General features: G+C 34.8%; 1 protein-coding gene across 5 annotated transcripts in view; it reads right to left on the minus strand.

Annotated features, from left to right (window-relative positions):
- Nucleotides 1-735: 735 nt before the first annotated feature.
- Nucleotides 736-21747, minus strand: part of LOC100368116 (V-type proton ATPase 116 kDa subunit a 1-like) — a 39552-nt gene continuing 18540 nt past the window's right edge. For 2 of the 5 annotated variants that reach the window (XM_085494877.1, XM_085494878.1), the window contains exons 6-21: nucleotides 17492-17595; nucleotides 16785-16911; nucleotides 15896-15978; nucleotides 15662-15755; nucleotides 15060-15272; nucleotides 14525-14675; nucleotides 13922-14061; nucleotides 12565-12710; nucleotides 12035-12122; nucleotides 11232-11350; nucleotides 10234-10447; nucleotides 8589-8696; nucleotides 8094-8228; nucleotides 3166-3283; nucleotides 2734-2905; nucleotides 736-2565 (exon numbers count right to left, since the gene is read on the minus strand). In XM_085494877.1, the coding sequence (XP_085351003.1) occupies nucleotides 2475-2565; nucleotides 2734-2905; nucleotides 3166-3283; nucleotides 8094-8228; nucleotides 8589-8696; nucleotides 10234-10447; nucleotides 11232-11350; nucleotides 12035-12122; nucleotides 12565-12710; nucleotides 13922-14061; nucleotides 14525-14675; nucleotides 15060-15272; nucleotides 15662-15755; nucleotides 15896-15978; nucleotides 16785-16911; nucleotides 17492-17595 (2103 nt within the window). In that variant the 3' untranslated portion in view covers nucleotides 736-2474. Of the gene's footprint in view, nucleotides 2566-2733; nucleotides 2906-3165; nucleotides 3284-7874; nucleotides 7953-8093; nucleotides 8229-8588; nucleotides 8697-10233; nucleotides 10448-11231; nucleotides 11351-12034; nucleotides 12123-12564; nucleotides 12711-13921; nucleotides 14062-14524; nucleotides 14676-15059; nucleotides 15273-15661; nucleotides 15756-15895; nucleotides 15979-16784; nucleotides 16912-17491; nucleotides 17596-21747 lie in introns of all 5 variants that reach the window. The other 3 variants (XM_085494880.1, XM_085494879.1, XM_085494881.1) reach the window with 3 other exon arrangements.

The following is a 21747-nucleotide window of genomic DNA, read 5'->3' on the forward strand; positions in this document are numbered from 1 at the left end:
CCTGTTTTGAGCATCACTTTCCAGAGTCGCTGAGTCAGTGGATCTGTTCCAAAGTCGACCCCTTGTATCCTTTGATTGTGGTGGGTGAAAGACCTTTTTAATGAAAAATGGTCTGAAAAATAAGCATCCCAGATGGTTGCAGTGGATCCATTTGCCTCTGATTACACCAATCACAAAACCATCATCTGTGCTATTAAAACCAAATGGTGGTCCTGCACCAGGGTCTGACAACACTAACAGTTAGAAAATCTTCTCTTAGCTGCCAATTGCCAGAGAGGCTTCCAGCGTGGTATTAGAAGAGTGCTATCTCAAGGGGAGTCTCCAGTGGTATTGCATCAAGAAAGATAGGTAGTCACTTATTTTGCTACCATCAGTTACAGGAGTAGTGGAAACTACAGTCTTACTGTCCATTTTGGAATGACTGCTGTCATTATGACGTTTAATCACCAGCAATGTAAATTGTCTTTTTAACTGTCTTAATTGTCAAAAATCAGTGAAAATAAATTCCATACAAAACAAAAAATTAAAATTAATGAAATTATAATATTTTACAGTCTATGGACGCAACACCATGGCTATTTTTTCACTTGCAAGGGATTTAATGTACAATGTTGTATATAGTGTATACGCTATACTTTCAGAGTCCACATTTCAGCGATGGTCACAACAAATCGACACAGGAATAGTTTTATTACAAATAAAAATCAGAAAATAAGATACATGTAGACAGTTACAGCCATTGCCACTTTAATATTTATTACATTAGAAACTTAACATTGCACATGTCAGATGATTGACAATAATTCACAGGGAAAACAAACCCTCACACATTTTCCAATCACTAACACCTTCACAGAGACCCCTAAATATCCGTCTGGTGCATTTGAGTGCACAGAAACTATAATACATGACATAGTGAAACTACTATAAAACACCCTGGAAAAGCTGCATGCCATTTTAGTGAAGTTAGCTTCAACAATGTCTTAACTTGTGGCACATTAATTTGAAGATAAAATCACCACAGTTCTGGTATAATAATCTTGAAGTAGCAGTTAAATAACATTCTAGTTAGAAAGACAATGAACTAACTATACAGGTGAAACAAATTCCCTATCTTAGAATAGTATTTGACTATGTTCTATTCAAAATGAATAATGTCAATAAACTTATTATTATTATTATTATAAACCTGTTGTGAGTATCACCAATGTACTGTACAAGATTACAATAATATACACATTTTAAATATAATTTTTCAATAACACAAATTGTTCACAATCAGTTGTGATATATTAACTTACAAATAAACTAGTTGTCCGCAACAATTCATGTCCAAAGTAAACAGACTTGGCAGACAATTCATACCATTTGGGAATCAAAAAAGTAGAAGAAAATTAAATAGCTAGTATGTGATTACATCATCAAAATAGTTCAGCATATTTTACATAATGTCATGAATTTCGGGGGGGGGGGGGGTTACAAAAGAGATGTAAATTGTAATGTATACATCTATACATTAGGACAATAAAAATAAATATTATTGTGTACATATATGTGCTGTCATTTTCATGCGGTGAATTTGAATCCATATGTAGTCTTGCATTGAAATCAGTACTTTGTGGTTGAATGGTTACATTAATCCTGTTACATGTATATATGTTATGAGTTATTCAATGTACATAGTAAATTGATAAATACAGTCATTTCCCAATAATGTATGTAAAATATTAGATACTTATATGTGACCCATATGCAACAAAATGTGGTGGGATGCTTGTAGTACTGCACTTTAATGCAGCGATATGTACCATACAACATTTAAACTACTGCCATTGACTAATATAAAAATTACAACATACATAACAATGAAACACTGCATGCACATATACAGTAATGACTACAGGACCCAAAATTCCCAATGACCATTGCTTTGTATGTCCTAATTAACTGCCTTTCAAAATGCATTGTACGTGTATTTACTTCTCAATGATATTAACACCTTACATAAGCACATGTTGTCAAACTAAATTTAAAATTGTCTTGGAATAGAGAGCCCTTCAGAATACAGAAGCCCTGACTAGTATCCTCACATTATTTTCATTACAGTAATTATTTCAGTTTAATATCCAGTGACAGTAACAGTGACAGTAGATCTATGTTTGAATATACACTATAAGAAGTAATAATAGTACTGTACCCACACCTATACAATTATCTACTACTTTATTTTACAGAGGCAGTGGCACGAAATTGCATGGAGGGGCGAGATCTGCTCATCACCACTCACCCCAAAGGTGCAAGCTTACTAGGGGGGTCCAGGGGCATACTTCCCCTTAAAAATGTTGGAATCTAGACTCTCTGAAATGCATTTCCTGCATTTTGAGGGACAAGTTTTCCAGACACAAGAGGTTTCAGTTTGATTTTCGAGGGGGCGACACTCCTATGCCGCTGCCACTGTTTTAGAATATTAATATTTATTCTTCTTTCACATCCAAGATAGTTGTAAAAGAAAATGGCATGAAAAGATATCCATTACCAACATAGAATTTATTCTGGAATTCAACCCTGTGTGAATGAAATAATAATGCAATTATTAGTGACCTGGAGAGTTATAACTCATAATTACTGTTTAGTGTAAAGTGTAATAAATACATTATGCATGGCAAAGAAAACAATACACTTATTTTAGAATGTATGCAAAACTTAAATTGCCATATGGAGATGAATACTTACCAATGTAAACGCAGGGCATGCAGGAAAGCAGAAAGACCTTCCATCAACAGCAATATAGCAACAGTCAGCACAGCCCAGCATGCAAACACAAACCACAACACTAAAGCACCTACATATCCCTCAACTTGTAGACCAATACGCAACACCATCTCCCACAAAACCAATGATAATTCTGCCAATTACCATAAAAAAAAAAGAAGATTAATTTAATTAATTTAAAAATGTTTCAAGTCATGATTGTCAATTTCAATTCTGGTCGGACATTAAATTATTGAACAAATGTCATTCACTGAACAGCAAGTGCTATGATTCTGCCAAATTATCATTTTGTCATTGCTGCACGTACATTTGACCCCAAGGATAGATCCTGTAAGAAAATGCAGTGTTTTAGGATTCAGATAGTATTCTATCTTGTGGATACACTAAACTTACCAGCATGGGCAAGACTTAAAGCCCACAACCGTAGATATGAAGCAGTGTTTGAGATACAACCAAGACAGTATTCTATGGTGTGGATACACTGATGAATGAATATTTCAGTGAAATCAAACTGTAACAAAAGGAATATAGAAATTAATACCGGTAATTATGCTTCATGCAACAGTACAAATGTAGAAATACTGACAATTCAAGCATAATTATTGGTGCACTATTAAGCAAATAAAAAAAATTATTGACCATTAAATATATACATTTGTAACATTCTCATGCAAATTTGTAATGATTTGTGATATTTAAAGCGGGAGGGTTGTCACGTGCGCACGCGCGGGAATTGAGTGCCAAGCGACGATAACAATACATGCTAAAACACAATGGCTCATGGGTAGACGCTTGTTTGTAAACAATGAAACGCTATGGCCATCTATGAACAGGTGACGACTCCCCTGCTTTAATGACACCCACAACATTACACACATTGATGACTTCACATAATGTCTTCAAAGAATCAAAAGTATTAAGTACACAAGCATGGTCAAGATAGAGGTCTTCAATTTGATCCAGAATCTGGTACAGTATTCAATGATGGGACATTTTTCCATATTCTTTTTGTTTTATCATACGCCCAATTTGTCTCTTTGGAGTCGCATTTTAATTTTTGCTTCTTTGCTGGAAACTATTCCTAAAAACTGACTCAAAATATAGAGTAAAAACACAGAGAAGAATGATATGTCAACTCCAGCTCTGAAAAGGTTGAGTCATCTGGAACTCTTGCATATTGTAAGCATTAGAATCACACATAGTGTGCGAGTTCACTAAAATCATGCATCGTTGATGGTTGTTGTTGTTTATACCTGTGCATGTGTCAAAACAGTCGCAATAGACCTCTATAGGTTCATAATTTTGAAAACAATGATACATTCATAGACATTATGTGATTTTTTATTCATTTTCTCAAAAAATCTACCTGGGCTAGGGCTAGTAACTTGAGATTTTCACCAGGCCGACTGAATCGTTGCCCGTGCCGGGCGGGCAGTAATTTTAAAAACTGATTATTTAAATGGGTTGATAGTATTCATTTATTTATCACTGGTATATGAAAGTCTTTCATTAGTAGCGTGTGTGCACTGCGCAGATAAAGTGCTTTATCTATGGTCAGAAATAATCTAGCACATAATAAAGGCAAAGTGTGTTTTTGCTCAACAGCTTGAACACATTTGCTCACCAGCCTAGCCTACTAGTAGCTCTTATGTGTATCTGATCTACAAGACAGTAGCCTAGCTCTTATGTGTATCTGATCTACAAGATAGTAGCCTAGCTCGTTTGTGTATCTGATCTACAAGACAGTAGCCTAGCTCGTTTGTGTATCTGATCTACAAAACAGGAGCCTAGCTCTTATGTGTATCTGATCTACAAGACAGTAGCTTAGCTCTTATGTGTATCTGATCTACAATACAGTAGCCTAGCTCTTATGTGTATCTGATCTACAAGACAGTAGCCTAGCTCTTATGTGTATCTGATCTACAAGACAGTAGCCTAGCTCTTATGTGTATCTGATCTACAAGACAGTAGCCTAGCTCTTATGTGTATCTGATCTACAAGACAGTAGCCTAGCTCGTTTGTGTATCTGATCTACAAGACAGTAGCCTAGCTCGTTTGTGTATCTGATCTACAAGACAGTAGCCTAGCTCTTATGTGTATCTGATCTACAAGACAGTAGCCTAGCTCTTATGTGTATCTGATCTACAAGACAGTAGCCTAGCTCTTATGTGTATCTGATCTACAAGACAGTAGCCTAGCTCTTATGTGTATCTGATCTACAAGACAGTAGCCTAGCTCGTTTGTGTATCTGATCTACAAGACAGTAGCCTAGCTCTTATGTGTATCTGATCTACAAGACAGTAGCCTAGCTCTTATGTGTATCTGATCTACAAGACAGTAGCCTAGCTCTTATGTGTATCTGATCTACAAGACAGTAGCCTAGCTCTTATGTGTATCTGATCTACAAGACAGTAGCCTACAAAATGTAGCTCTTATGTGTATCTGATCTACAAGACAGTAGCCTAGCTTGTTTGTGTATCTGATCTACAAGACAGTAGCCTAGCTCGTTTGTGTATCTGATCTACAAGACAGTAGCCTAGCTCTTATGTGCATCTGATCTACAATACAGTAGCCTAGCTCGTTTGTGTATCTGATCTACAAGACAGTAGCCTAGCTCTTATGTGCATCTGATCTACAAGACAGTAGCCTAGCTCTTATGTGTATCTGATCTACAAGACAGTAGCCTAGCTCGTTTGTGTATCAGATCTACAAGACAGTAGCCTAGCTCTTATGTGTATCTGATCTACAACACAGTAGCCTCGCTCTTATGTGCATCTGATCTACAAGACAGTAGCCTAGCTCTTATGTGTATCTGATCTACAAGAAATAGCCTAGCTCTTATGTGTATCTGATCTACAAGACAGTAGCCTAGCTCTTATGTGTATCTGATCTACAAGACAGTAGCCTAGCTCTTATGTGTATCTGATCTACAAGACAGTAGCCTAGCTCTTATGTGTATCTGATCTACAAGACAGTAGCCTAGCTCTTATGTGTATCTGATCTACAAGACAGTAGCCTAGCTCTTATGTGTATCTGATCTACAAGACAGTAGCCTAGCTCTTATGTGTATCTGATCTACAAGACAGTAGCCTAGCTCTTATGTGTATCTGATCTACAAGACAGTAGCCTAGCTCTTATGTGTATCTGATCTACAAGACAGTAGCCTAGCTCTTATGTGTATCTGATCTACAAGACAGTAGCCTAGCTCTTATGTGTATCTGATCTACAAGACAGTAGCCTAGCTCTGTGTATCTGATCTACAAGACAGTAGCCTAGCTCTTATGTGTATCTGATCTACAAGACAGTAGCCTAGCTCTTATGTGTATCTGATCTACAAGACAGTAGCCTAGCTCGTTTGTGTATCTGATCTACAAGACAGTAGCCTAGCTCTTATGTGTATCTGATCTACAAGACAGTAGCCTAGCTCTTATGTGTATCTGATCTACAAGACAGTAGCCTAGCTCTTATGTGTATCTGATCTACAAGACAGTAGCCTAGCTCTTATGTGTATCTGATCTACAAGACAGTAGCCTAGCTCTTATGTGTATCTGATCTACAAGACAGTAGCCTAGCTCTTATGTGTATCTGATCTACAAGACAGTAGCCTAGCTCTTATGTGTATCTGATCTACAAGACAGTAGCCTACATGTAGCTCGTTTGTGTATCTGATCTACAAGACAGTAGCCTAGCTCGTTTGTGTATCTGATCTACAAGACAGTAGCCTAGCTCTTATGTGTATCTGATCTACAAGACAGTAGCCTAGCTCTTATGTGAATCCGATCTACAAGACAGTAGCCTAGCTCTTATGTGTATCTGATCTACAAGACAGTAGCCTAGCTTGTTTGTGTATCTGATCTACAAGACAGTAGCCTAGCTCTTATGTGTATCTGATCTACAAGACAGTAGCCTAGCTCTTATGTGTATCCGATCTACAAGACAGTAGCCTAGCTCTTATGTGTATCCGATCTACAAGACAGTAGCCTAGCTTGTTTGTGTATCTGATCTACAAGACAGTAGCTTAGCTTGTTTGTGTATCTGATCTACAAGACAGTAGCTTAGCTTGTTTGTGTATCTGATCTACAAGACAGTAGCCTAGCTTGTTTGTGTATCTGATCCTATGGTTATAAAAGCTTAATGAGATATTATGCATTGTAACCATAAAGTGGCCATGGTTTATGGAATTTGTAATTTCAGGCTGTTCAGTTAAATATAATGATTAAAAAAACAATCTAGACATATGCACAGTGTTGAACATTTGTACTTTGATCTCAAAGACCATACTATAACTATATGTAGGTTATGGCACATAACCATTGGCATTCATGAAAGCTATGTACATAGAAAATTCAAAACAATGTACAAAGAAAACAATAGTACATACTAGACAAACAAACAAAACAAGCAAAACAAACAAAACTATTCAAGATAGAACATTGATCTTCACAATGATATATACCTTCTGCCATGACAGGTCATTAATTAAGATGGATAGAAAACAAGAAAATAGGAAGTTGAGTGATATGGCCCACATATAGAGCTGTATTGTGCATAGTTGGTAGATGCAAGTTCCAAGAAATCAATTACTCTGACTTTTGAAAGGGCAAACAACCTGGTATTTGCATGTACTGCAGACTCAGCATACAAGTGAATAAAGATCACGGTAAATGATTTCTTGAGAAAAGTCACCAAGTGCTAAAAAACAGCCATATTTGTACAGTGTGCAACATGCCTCTGGTCTTGATAATTTACAGTGATCAACCAACAACAGCGGCCAGTCACTTGGTAAATGGTAGCAATAGCATTTATTACTTTTACTTAGTCATTCTGGTGTATTCACTAGGTTCTTGGGTTTGTGAAAGAAACAATACATTCTATTGAAAAATTTGAATATCCAATAGGTTTTAATTCAGAGCACGAGGTTGTCTGCGAAATAAACATGCTATGCTGTTGTTAGAATCGCTGCTATTCCAATCAATTCAGTTGAAGCCAGATGAGCATTGTCACACAACGCACCTACATAATATATTCAAAGCATTTAAAGTGGCAGTAATGGGACATGGAAGTGATGGGTTGCAATCACATGCTTTTATAATAGGGTTTACCTTGGGACCATCATCTGCCGAGGAGATTGCAATTGTGTCACCATTTTCTTCAGTTTCCTCAATTAGATGTTCATGTTCCTGACACCAAAACAAGCACAATCACAATGACTTGGGAAATTTGGGGAGAAGAAATACATAGGGGAAAGAGGCAGGGAAAGAGACAGAGAGAAGACCAACATGCCATTCACTCTAAGGGGGATCATGTGGCAATGAATTTACCTTGACCTTTTCAGTCTCTTCTTCACTCAGGCTATCAGAATCTCCAGAGGCAAGGACCTCATTAGGTAACACTTCAGCGGTGTCATCATGCCCGCCACCATTTACCATCATGCGTACATTGCCAAGTTTGAGACCCTACCAGATTCATTGAGTGTATGATTGTGGCAACAAACATAGTTCATTAGTGAAATTGATTTATCTATCATAACAGTTTGGACTTGGGGTGGGTAAATGAACTTCAGAAAAAGTATGACAAATAGATGAATGAATGAAAAGATGGGCCCAAATCCATCACTTTGGGTTCTGACAGGAAAATTTACATATAATTGGTGCAATTTTGGCTAGATTCAATAAGAGAATAAAGTCCAAACACTGAATTCAATTCCAGAATACGATTTAAATTTATAATAGCATGGGCATATACTATTGTCTGATTGGTGGAAACAGCCCAGCCATCTTACAATGTAAGATATGTTATTCATAAAGAATACTCACCATCTTTACACGTTTATTATTTTGTACATACAAGTAAACTGGTTTGATGAACAGCATCCATGGCACACAGAGGACAACCACCAACACTAAGAAAGTTTGTAATTCATTCTATAAAATTATAAAGAAAAAACCATCAACATGTTGAGTTTAATATCTGCTGGAGAAATAATGGGAAAATGATTCTACCACACAGACAGATATTGACAACGCTGGTGGTGCCCTTTTCAAGCTTCACCTGAACAGGAATTAATTATTAAAATACATGTATCTCCTTCACAATTTTATTACTGTAGAATACTTTATTTTCGCTTGGAATTTATTTTCGCCATTTTCGCTGAAGGGATGATTCCGTGAAAATAAAATCCAGCGAATATATTTTTTTTCTTAATATATTTCACATTAAACTCATCAAAAATCAGTGAAAATAAATTCCATACAAAACACCCAAAAAGCCTTTTCAGTGAAAATTAATTCTAGCGAAAATAAAGTATTCCACAATAAGTCAGACATTTTTAGATTATATGATTTGGAAATACAGTCACTTAGAATACTGAAGTACAGGATTATGCCGTAAATTCACCCATCCAGAAAATATTTTTGGGGGACTTTTTCATTGAAAAAATTCACCTAGGCCGACTTTCAACGTCGGCAGTTGGAACACCCAAAACAAAAGAAACTATTGTAAAGTAGACCGCCTAAAATTTCATTACAATGTCACCCAGCACATCTTTTTGCAAACAAATGACATAAACGAATCTTGTGCACCAAATACAATTATTGTTTTCATTTTATTAGTACCGAAGGTATATTCTAAAAGAAGTTTAAAATAAAAAAATGAACACAACTGCATTTCTTAGTACTATAGTAACAAATGATCGCGTTAGCCCAATCCAGTCATGCTGCATTTCACAATTGTTGATTATTATCTCGTAATGATTATAATAACGTGAAAAAAATAAATTTGTTGAATTGTTATGAAATGCAAATAAATTTCAACTTATTTCATCGTAAGCAAATGATTTCAGTTGCATTTTAAACGCTCGATGCTGTACAAATGAATATCCACCATGTTTTGAAATGGGATGGTGTTCTTTGACCTAAGAGGTCAAATCGCTAATTAACCAATGAAAACGATGAATGATGACAACGTGTTCAAATTACCATAGTTCATTTAAATATGTTAATGTTATTGAACGCAGCACGGAAGAGATTTGCCGATGTTGTTGTACGATCTTTTAGCTTGGATGTTGATGGGAAAGCGGCATGATTTGTCTTTAAATAAAAAAAAATTGTTGTTTTCAAAACATAAACTGAGCATTTGAAGAATAATTTTACATTGTTTACAGTGATAATAGCTCATTGTCAAAACGAAGCTTACCCATTTACGCTAGTCACAATAAACATCATACTCTTGAATAGGTGTCAATGACTACGGTGAAACTTTTAGGCATTAGAAAAGATTAAAACAGCTTAAAAAACTGCCAAAAAATTGTCCTAGGCGATTTCTTGGTTCCATTTTATTTTTTTCAAAAGCCCAAACTGCCGTTTAACAACCCAAGGTGAATTTAAGGCAGAATTAGGTACTGCTTCTGCTGAAGTCAGTACAACAGAGCTTGCATGTTGAGGTCAAGATGGACAGCCTTACCTGTCCCGGGAACATTGAATGTTCTTCATCCACGCCTTTCAGCAAGAACATATCGATGATCGTAATGAGCAAACTGGGTGCAGTAGACGATGTAGAGGCATCATATTTAAACCATTTGACAAATATCATGAAGACAAGGTATCCAAACATACACACCAAGAAGAGCACTTTTGGGATGAACTCACAGAAGATATTCAGAGGATTCTTAAAATACCTGTTTGAATTGCATTAATTGCCAGTTATTGAAATGTCTAACTTAATAAAGATGTAAGCTGACTAACTAGCACTAACGATGGACACCATTTTGTGTCATAAATCAGTTCACATATAAGCTAAGGTTGTCAATGTTTGCCAGTTGATATGGGGTTTATTCACTTGAGAAATGTCAATCCTACTTTGCTATAGTAATGTATCAGTGAACTCATGTGAACAACTATAGTTCACTGAGTTAATGCTACAAGACACTTTAGTGAAGCAATGTGACTTTATCATATAATATATGAACTTGATTAAGCATATTGATAAAGTAATGAAACCTTCTGGTTTACCCATTCTCAACATTTGCACAAAAACAGCTTTGACTGTGAAGGTTATCAATGACTTTCTGACGGAAATGTATTAAAAGTAAAAATAATGATTTATTTTGACATAAGATATTTGATGGTACAAAGGTAAAGAAAATTGAACAAGTGCCCTCACAGATGAAATAGCTCATTTTTCTTTGTAAAGTGTCTTCCTAAAAGCAAAGTTGATAATGTTCTTTACAATAATATATTAGCTGTCGCCATGGTTACTCTAACCTCAATGTTCTCTACACTAAGATATTTGCTGTTTTTCATGGCTACTCTTACCACAATGTTCTTGCCATATCAAACATATAATATGGTTGTTGCTATGGCAATTACAATTATTACCATCTGGTTACAAATCTCAGTGTTTCACCCATGGAAGAATTTATAAAAACTAATTCACAAATAGACATCAATAGACAGACTCACCTATGGTTTACACAACTTAGCATAACTCCAAACAACATTTGAAATACACCTAATATAACAGACATTTTCATTTTGAAGGAGTTGGTGAACGTCAGCTCATTGAGAGCTTGTCTCCATATCTAGGCAAAAAAGAAGTAATAAACAATGGTACACTGAATTAAGCAGGAATGTAAAACATTTATACATCTTTCATTAATTTCAAATGAAGATTGAAAACAGGCAAACACTACCCTGTATAGAACCACCAAATGGTTAGTCTGGCCTTGGACATATTGCAGCAATGCTTGTTTTTATAATACTGCATTTGCATGTACATCAGTTTTTCATCAACAGGTTTAATGCCAAAGAATGAAATTTTTCATGTTCCTCTATTAAATATTAAAACTGAGTGAACATTACTAAACAAGGCATTATTAATCATTTAGTGTTTTCATTCACTTTCTTGTTGGTACCAGTGATATCAACCCATCATATTCAATTAAGAGACAATAATAGTTTTTAATAATTTGTAACTTGTTATATTTTATGTTTTGTTTAATGTTCTGCTGTATTGTATTGAGTGTAATGTGAAGATATTTATTTATTTGGAAGACCAGCAGGATCAAGTCCTATTTACAGGCTCCATCAGATAAGTACCAGTTATCACACAGAAATCATTGTGACAAGAATACTGATGTGCACTGCAGACCAGAAACAGCAAACAGTTTGACAGCTTTCTGTACCCATCTGATAGGATGCAATTTTGTTGGTTAGGACTGAATGTACCCTTTTGAATGCATTACTTGTATGTACTATGTACTTACCGGGTCAAAACCAAAGGGATATGGTGAGCCTGTGTAGGTATCTACTGGATCTAATTGCAAATGTTCATTATTCTTTATTGTTGAGTTCCTGAAGTGGTTAAAGATACATAGGCTCAGTACATGTCATAATAATATATAATGTGGTTGTCAACAAATTATTTAGTTTTCCACAATTAAATTTGTTCTTACTTTAGCTACCAATGTTATATTTCATACAGTATTTTCAAAACGATATAAAGACATATGGTTATTTCTAGTGATACCTATAAATATATCAACACAAAATGTGAATGGTCTTAACACAAAATGTGAATGGTGTTAACACAAAACAGTTCTTCCCTTACAATTAGCAAGCATTTTTTAAATCAGTCAAGCTGTTTTTATCAAAAATATATCTTCTCTTTGTTACCTCAGTCTTGTTTGCTTTCTCATTTTGCACTTTTTCCTGGATTTGTTTTTTTTAGTGTAGTTATATGCTTTTAAATTATTATATATAAAGTGAACTCCTAGAATATATAACACCAACTTACGTATAGTTAGCTTTATGACATATAAATGATGATCCAAATATGTTAATAGACTTGGAATACACATCATTGTATATTATACCAGTGTAGCAAGCAAACATACCCATTAACATTACAATATAGCGACCATGGTAGACAGGACCCCACATCTAAAAATCAACATTTACAAATGTAGTCTTATTTATCACAACAGTAAATTATTTCTTACAGGTTATTTAGCGTCTCATTCAGAGTGTGCAGTTGCATGGTTCACACCAATTCAGAGGATTCCCCCACTATTTCTTGGTAGGAAATTCACAATATGGTGATAAACTAGGCTAATGTATGCTGAATGAATTAGATACAGATGATCTGAATTGAAATAAGCACCCAGAACAAGGAAAGACCAGCAAGATGCCACCAAGGCACCCCATCTTTTTCCCCTGTAAATATGCAAATATTATTTTATAGATCGTGAAATATTTTCTCCATAAAGACATCTAATTTTGAAAACAATAATTATACAGATTTCTCTTTGCAATTTAGATACATGCAAACCAGTGACATTGAGCTAATTGTCTTTAATGTGCTGTAATGCAAAGAATGATGCATACAATTGTAAAGAGTTGACAGTTTCAGTTTAATCACTAGTAATCAGTTAATTTAGAATACCAGTAGAGTTAATTTAAACAAAACTCATACAATATGTTTCATAATTTTTTTAGCCATCTTGATCAAACCTTGTAAACAATAGCACCATAAAAACTCTTAAATTTCGAGCAGCTTTAAATAATTTTTATTTTTTTTGAAAGTCTGAATTTTTAGAATCACGGAATAACCGGATTCACGCAATGGGAGCTGTCCTTTGTTTTATATGCAAATTGTTTTTCTCAATGACTGGCAAAAACGTTGCGTTCGGTTTTATTTTGGATCAACCTTTTTAAAAGCAAATACAAACTGTAATGTTTTTTTATTAAATAATAAATTTCATAGAGATAACAATAAATACATGTGACGTAAATGTTATTTTAGTTCATGCAAATTATGTGGTCCAAGCAAACCTGATCTAGCTCACACTCGACGAGTACAGGAGTACAGAAACTCGTAATCTGACAGGGTTGGTGCGAATTACCAAGAATTTTGGGTTATGAAAGTTTGGTTGAATTTTTAAGAGTAGCAAAAAACTTCCATTCCCGGACTTTGTCGAAATTTAGGAGAACGCAAAGCTACAGCAACCAACCCCAAAACACAGGCACCCAAAAGTGGTTGAAATTCCAGAGTTTTTTGCGGTACATTATGTCCATTTGATAGATTTGCATCAAAATTTTGGCAGGAAAGTATGACGTTCAAAAATCAACAACAGGAATGAAAAACGACCTACCTCACTTTCTTTTGCTGGTTCAGCCAGTTTCTTTTCATTGACCACCATCCATATACCAAATATTGCCATAATAAAAGCATGACCAGCATCACCAAACATCACAGCAAACAGAAAAGGAAATGTAATGATGGTGTAGGGAGCTACAAAAAGAAAATCAAGTCATTTTATGCATGCTATAATGTCTGTTACATGTGGTTATGAGGTAGTGGAAGAAGGAGAATATTAAAATCAATCATAAATATTGTATTTGCTCTATTAGAAGCACATAAAACGTGAATATTGTAGTCATATCTATACACATTCACTACAGCACTAGCACATCAGCCTATATAATGACAATCAATAAATCCAGTGCTTTATAATTTTGAGGTCACCCAATTTTAAAAACCAAAACTTCTATACTATTTTGAAGGCCATAAGCGCACACAGGGGAGATCACAGGTCTACATGGTTTTCATGAATCCTGAGACATGCAAAATATACCTAGTTGTGACTTATTAAACTATTTTGTTTCAACATGTCTCAATAACTAAGAGCGCTTTAAGTAGTCTGATCCTCAATTTCAAATGCCAAATTCTCTAAAATAAAGATTAGACATCTTACTAGGGTTGACTTCTCTGTAATCGGCAACACCATATGCATCAATAATAGCCTGATACCCTGAGGTGAATTTGTTGACACGGTTGTACGTTGGGGGTATCATTTTGGTTACCATACGATTCAAGATGGAAGGTACACTAGAACCACTTCGTTCCTGAAAAACGTGAGAACAGATGATACTTACTATTCAAATACCTTTGGATATAAAGGATGTATTAATCGAATATCAAAAAGACCACAGCTGAAGTACCCTGTGTAAGTATGTAGACTCAATAGGGAGGCCAAAGCTACTGGCTGAGATTCATTCACTATTGAATGAAGATGCAACTTTGAAGGAACCATGGTTAAGATATTCAGGTATTTATGTAGAACTAGGCCTGGTCAACTCGGGGTCCATAATGTTAGGATGATAGCCATGCAGCCCAGTCCCAATTACCCAAAGTTGTGCGTCAAATAGCAATACGTATACTGGGTACTATCACGATTTAGAGACTCGCCAGGACTGACAAAAGAGTAAGCACAATGGACTTATACTTACAGTACCACGGCGTAAAGCTTGTTGAATGCTATCCAAATCTACAACAGGACACCAACATTCTGCAATCAGACATTTCTGAGTAACATCCAGGTTGAACATATTCAACGTATGATAGATGGCTTTTATTTTGCGAACTTTGATAAACCATACTTTGATATTCTTGGAAGCGGATGCAAGTACTCTGTGACGATGATCTTGAGTTTGACCCAACACCTAGTAGGTACCATAAGAAAAGGTTGAATACTTGCACCTGTCAGAACTTACTACTTCAATCAACAAGCAAGTCAATAGGTGTGGATCTTACAAACAAACATCATAGGTAAAAATAAAATTCTAGATCTATCCCAGTCAAAATGTAGTTGGTGCCCTTCTAACAGTCTGCTTAGACTAAAAAACACACAAATACTGGTAAGCAATGTGAGAAAACAAACAAATTTGTGCATAGTTTCAATAGCAGACAGATAAAAGTGGTCACAACATTCTGTTCACAGGTTCTGTTAAGTTATTAAAAAGACACATTTATTGGCAATTACATATTATCATATTTCCTTTGACACAAGCGCATTAAATAAATCAGGACATTAAGAGCATCCAATACTAACCGTTTGAAGATCTTCAATTCGAGTCATCACTCCCATGGCCATCTCACGACGTTCTGCTTGAGTTTCAGGACAAGGATACAAAGTGGCACGGAATCTGGCGATTAAACATTTGTCTGCTTTATTCACCAACTATTACATACTTTTACTTTGTTATATATTATTAGTAAAGTAACAAAATTACTGGCTCAAAAACTCCTAAAGACATGTGCTAATAGTAGTGACTTTTTTGCTTACCCTTCACAGATTTTCTTCACTCTTGATTTAAGTTGTTCTCCTTGGAAGAATATGATGAACACAGATTTGTTGACTTGATCACCCTGCAAAAAATATTGTAACCAATTTCAGTTAAAGACAGTTTGAAACAAATTCATATGCATTGTGGGAGACAACTTCAATAATAGAAAAATTATGACACTGGAAACTCCAAAACTTACATCTGAAAATTTAGAAATAAGCAATACATGTATTAAGATTCATATATGTTCAAAGTTTATGTTCTATGTAGTAAATACAGCCACTCTAGAGCATTAAATCATGTCTTTTATATTTTTTTTCTCTTAGTTTGTTTGTTTGTTTTGAATATATTGTTTATTTTTTTCTTAATATGGGATTTACAAACTTTGCTACCGGTACTTTATATCCTACAATAAAGATTTAATAATAATAATAATTTGATTTTTTCATTCCATTCATTTCAGATGCAAACAATTTTTTGTTATATTTTGTGCATCAACAGCATAAACCCATAATCATGGAAGCATAAAAAAAAAGCCATGTAATCGTCAATTTGGACATACAATGTACATGTACCTTCTTAACATAACATCTATAATAGGTAGTCCTTTACAAAATTACACTGTGCTCAGCTTGATAATAATATATAGCAATAGATAAACAAGTAGTTTCAATTGAAACTGATGAAAACAGTAATGTAATATGTGTGATTATATGATCAGAATTGAATGTTTTCTGTGAGTCTGAGCCATATATTTTCATCTTTTTATGCAAGTTTCTCAGTGAATTTGATAATGTCAAAAACATTCCATTGAAATTTATATATTTCGTACTCAGAAATCCCAATTTTTTCTGTTAAAAATTACAAAGAGTATGACAAATTTCTTACCGTGCTTGGATCTTCCAAGGGTGTCTCGATCTCAGTTTGCCGTAGGAATACATTACCACGACAGGCACGCCACAACATTCTTTCAAAGCTTGGCAATCGTTCTCTATTAATCACTCCAGCAACAAATCTATTAACAATACAGTACTACAATTGATCATCTATGCTTGCAAAAAATAACACTTAGAAATACAACATTTATAATCAATATAGGTGTAATGAATAATTGTGACATTAGTCCAAGGTTTGATCTTAGAAAACTAAATTCACCCAAGTTACCAAACTCTACCACCAAACAATCGAGAAACATCTTGCTTGTTGACAGGTTTTTCAGACCAATCAAACTCTGCTTTCTATAAATGGTTTGACTCAACTTAACTCATGAAATAAACATGCCTAACGTCTTCATATTCTCAAAAATTGGAATCAAGAACTGTAGCCAATCAGCAATTATTACCAAAGAAGTAAAAGATAATAAATAAAATGTGCAAAATGATGCATAAACATTTTGGTGTGAAATATTATTTATGGCATATTCAAAGGGTTGATTAAAGAAGAGTATCTGAGAAGCTTTTCTCTAATTACTAAAAACAAAATGATGGTACAATGTTGCATGGAGTGGAACTCCATGCTCTGCTGCATGTGACATTAAAATGCTTTTTGTGTTTTACGAGAAAGAATGGACTGTCAAGTTTTAAATTCATACTCACCCAAGTCTCATGGCATGTCCAGCTCTCATGCCTTCTTCACTTAGCAAGGAATGTGCTTCTTCTGCAAGGCTTGGATCATGCATCTGCTGATGATGCAATTCAGCCTGGATTACCACCAGGAAAACAATATTACACTATGATAACTACTAGGGCCCACCATGCGGGAATAACAACATGTACAACAAAGTGAAAAAGGTCCAACTGTCTCTTTATAATATTGTGAAGGTAACAAAACAGAAAGTCAGTATAAATATATATTGATAGACTCAGCTAATTTGATAATGGTTTCAGTATTCTTGATTCATTACAGAAAATATATCTCTATATTAAAAGGTCTGAAATGCAGACATTTTGAAAGCAAAAAACCACTATTGAGTAAAATATGCGACCGTCAAAAGCATGTTTAATTCAAACTCTATTTTAACGCTATTTTTATTTTTAAACTTGCTATTTATTGCTATGATACTTGGCTATAGAGTGAATGTTATACTAGGCTATAGAGTGAATGTTATACTAGGCTATAGAGTGAATGTTATACTAGGCTATAGAGTGAATGTTATGCTAGGCTATAGAGTGAATGTTATACTAGGCTATAGAGTGAATGTTATGCTAGGCTATAGAGTGAATGTTATACTAGGCTATAGAGTGAATGTTATACTAGGCTATAGAGTGAATGTTATGCTAGGCTATAGAGTGAATGTTATACTAGGCTATAGAGTGAATGTTATGCTAGGCTATAGAGTGAATGTTATACTAGGCTATAGAGTGAATGTTATGCTAGGCTATAGAGTGAATGTTATGCTAGGCTATAGAGTGAATGTTATGCTAGGCTATAGAGTGAATGTTATACTAGGCTATAGAGTGAATGTTATACTAGGCTATAGAGTGAATGTTATACTAGGCTATAGAGTGAATGTTATGCTAGGCTATAGAGTGAATGTTATGCTAGGCTATAGAGTGAATGTTATACTAGGCTATAGAGTGAATGTTATGCTAGGCTATAGAGTGAATGTTATGCTAGGCTATAGAGTGAATGTTATACTAGGCTATAGAGTGAATGTTATGCTAGGCTATAGAGTGAATGTTATACTAGGCTATAGAGTGAATGTTATGCTAGGCTATAGAGTGAATGTTATGCTAGGCTATAGAGTGAATGTTATGCTAGGCTATAGAGTGAATGTTATACTAGGCTATAGAGTGAATGTTATACTAGGCTATAGAGTGAATGTTATACTAGGCTATAGAGTGAATGTTATGCTAGGCTATAGAGTGAATGTTATGCTAGGCTATAGAGTGAATGTTATACTAGGCTATAGAGTGAATGTTATACTAGGCTATAGAGTGAATGTTATACTAGGCTATAGAGTGAATGTTATACTAGGCTATAGAGTGAATGTTATACTAGGCTATAGAGTGAATGTTATGCTAGGCTATAGAGTGAATGTTATACTAGGCTATAGAGTGAATGTTATACTAGGCTATAGAGTGAATGTTATACTAGGCTATAGAGTGAATGTTATACTAGGCTATAGAGTGAATGTTATACTAGGCTATAGAGTGAATGTTATGCTAGGCTATAGAGTGAATGTTATACTAGGCTATAGAGTGAATGTTATGCTAGGCTATAGAGTGAATGTTATACTAGGCTATAGAGTGAATGTTATACTAGGCTATAGAGTGAATGTTATGCTAGGCTATAGAGTGAATGTTATGCTAGGCTATAGAGTGAATGTTATGCTAGGCTATAGAGTGAATGTTATGCTAGGCTATAGAGTGAATGTTATACTAGGCTATAGAGTGAATGTTATACTAGGCTATAGAGTGAATGTTATGCTAGGCTATAGAGTGAATGTTATACTAGGCTATAGAGTGAATGTTATACTAGGCTATAGAGTGAATGTTATGCTAGGCTATAGAGTGAATGTTATGCTAGGCTATAGAGTGAATGTTATGCTAGGCTATAGAGTGAATGTTATGCTAGGCTATAGAGTGAATGTTATACTAGGCTATAGAGTGAATGTTATACTAGGCTATAGAGTGAATGTTATGCTAGGCTATAGAGTGAATGTTATACTAGGCTATAGAGTGAATGTTATGCTAGGCTATAGAGTGAATGTTATGCTAGGCTATAGAGTGAATGTTATGCTAGTCTATAGAGTGAATGTTATACTAGGCTATAGAGTGAATGTTATGCTAGGCTATAGAGTGAATGTTATACTAGGCTATAGAGTGAATGTTATACTAGGCTATAGAGTGAATGTTATACTAGGCTATAGAGTGAATGTTATACTAGGCTATAGAGTGAATGTTATACTAGGCTATAGAGTGAATGTTATGCTAGGCTATAGAGTGAATGTTATACTAGGCTATAGAGTGAATGTTATACTAGGCTATAGAGTGAATGTTATGCTAGGCTATAGAGTGAATGTTATACTAGGCTATAGAGTGAATGTTATACTAGGCTATAGAGTGAATGTTATACTAGGCTATAGAGTGAATGTTATACTAGGCTATAGAGTGAATGTTATACTAGGCTATAGAGTGAATGTTATGCTAGGCTATAGAGTGAATGTTATACTAGGCTATAGAGTGAATGTTATACTAGGCTATAGAGTGAATGTTATACTAGGCTATAGAGTGAATGTTATGCTAGGCTATAGAGTGAATGTTATGCTAGGCTATAGAGTGAATGTTATACTAGGCTATAGAGTGAATGTTATACTAGGCTATAGAGTGAATGTTATGCTAGGCTATAGAGTGAATGTTATACTAGGCTATAGAGTGAATGTTATGCTAGGCTATAGAGTGAATGTTATACTAGGCTATAGAGTGAATGTTATACTAGGCTATAGAGTGAATGTTATACTAGGCTATAGAGTGAATGTTATGCTAGGCTATAGAGTGAATGTTATGCTAGGCTATAGAGTGAATGTTATGCTAGGCTATAGAGTGAATGTTATGCTAGGCTATAGAGTGAATGTTATACTAGGCTATAGAGTGAATGTTATACTAGGCTATAGAGTGAATGTTATACTAGGCTATAGAGTGAATGTTATGCTAGGCTATAGAGTGAATGTTATACTAGGCTATAGAGTGAATGTTATACTAGGCTATAGAGTGAATGTTATGCTAGGCTATAGAGTGAATGTTATACTAGGCTATAGAGTGAATGTTATGCTAGGCTATAGAGTGAATGTTATGCTAGGCTATAGAGTGAATGTTATGCTAGGCTATAGAGTGAATGTTATGCTAGGCTATAGAGTGAATGTTATGCTAGGCTATAGAGTGAATGTTATGCTAGGCTATAGAGTGAATGTTATACTAGGCTATAGAGTGAATGTTATACTAGGCTATAGAGTGAATGTTATGCTAGGCTATAGAGTGAATGTTATACTAGGCTATAGAGTGAATGTTATGCTAGGCTATAGAGTGAATGTTATGCTAGGCTATAGAGTGAATGTTATGCTAGGCTATAGAGTGAATGTTATGCTAGGCTATAGAGTGAATGTTATGCTAGGCTATAGAGTGAATGTTATGCTAGGCTATAGAGTGAATGTTATGCTAGGCTATAGAGTGAATGTTATACTAGGCTATAGAGTGAATGTTATACTAGGCTATAGAGTGAATGTTATACTAGGCTATAGAGTGAATGTTATACTAGGCTATAGAGTGAATGTTATGCTAGGCTATAGAGTGAATGTTATGCTAGGCTATAGAGTGAATGTTATGCTAGGCTATAGAGTGAATGTTATGCTAAATATAATCAATTTCATGAGCAAGTCAAGCAATTCACACTGTCTAACATAGCAATAAATGTTACAAGTAGAACTTGATGGACTAAATGAAACACTGAAGATTAACTTGAAATCACTAAATGGTTGTATAGCAGATTTAGAGACAGTTGGACAACAAATTAGAAAATCAATGGAAAAATAAAAAAAACACTGAAATTTGCAAATGAATTGATTAAAGATGAAAAAGCATGCTTTGGTGCTAAAAAAAACTAGTACAATGAAAACAAATTGAAAAATATAAAATATCTATTAGGTGTTCTAAGCAGGCAGTGCATATATACATGATAACAATTATAAAAATATCTTACAATATTTGTTTTTTTGTCAGATATTCAGAAACGATATAAAGAAAACATTAACAAAAAAGACAAGGACCCATCCAAAATTACAATTTGTGAAAGAGACAGTATTACGAATAAAAAACACAGCTAGCACCTCAATAGTTTTTTTCTTATGCATTAC

This window comes from Saccoglossus kowalevskii, chromosome 21, assembly GCF_978046115.1.
Source record: "Saccoglossus kowalevskii chromosome 21, keSacKowa6.1, whole genome shotgun sequence".
Classification (NCBI taxonomy): domain Eukaryota; kingdom Metazoa; phylum Hemichordata; class Enteropneusta; family Harrimaniidae; genus Saccoglossus; species Saccoglossus kowalevskii.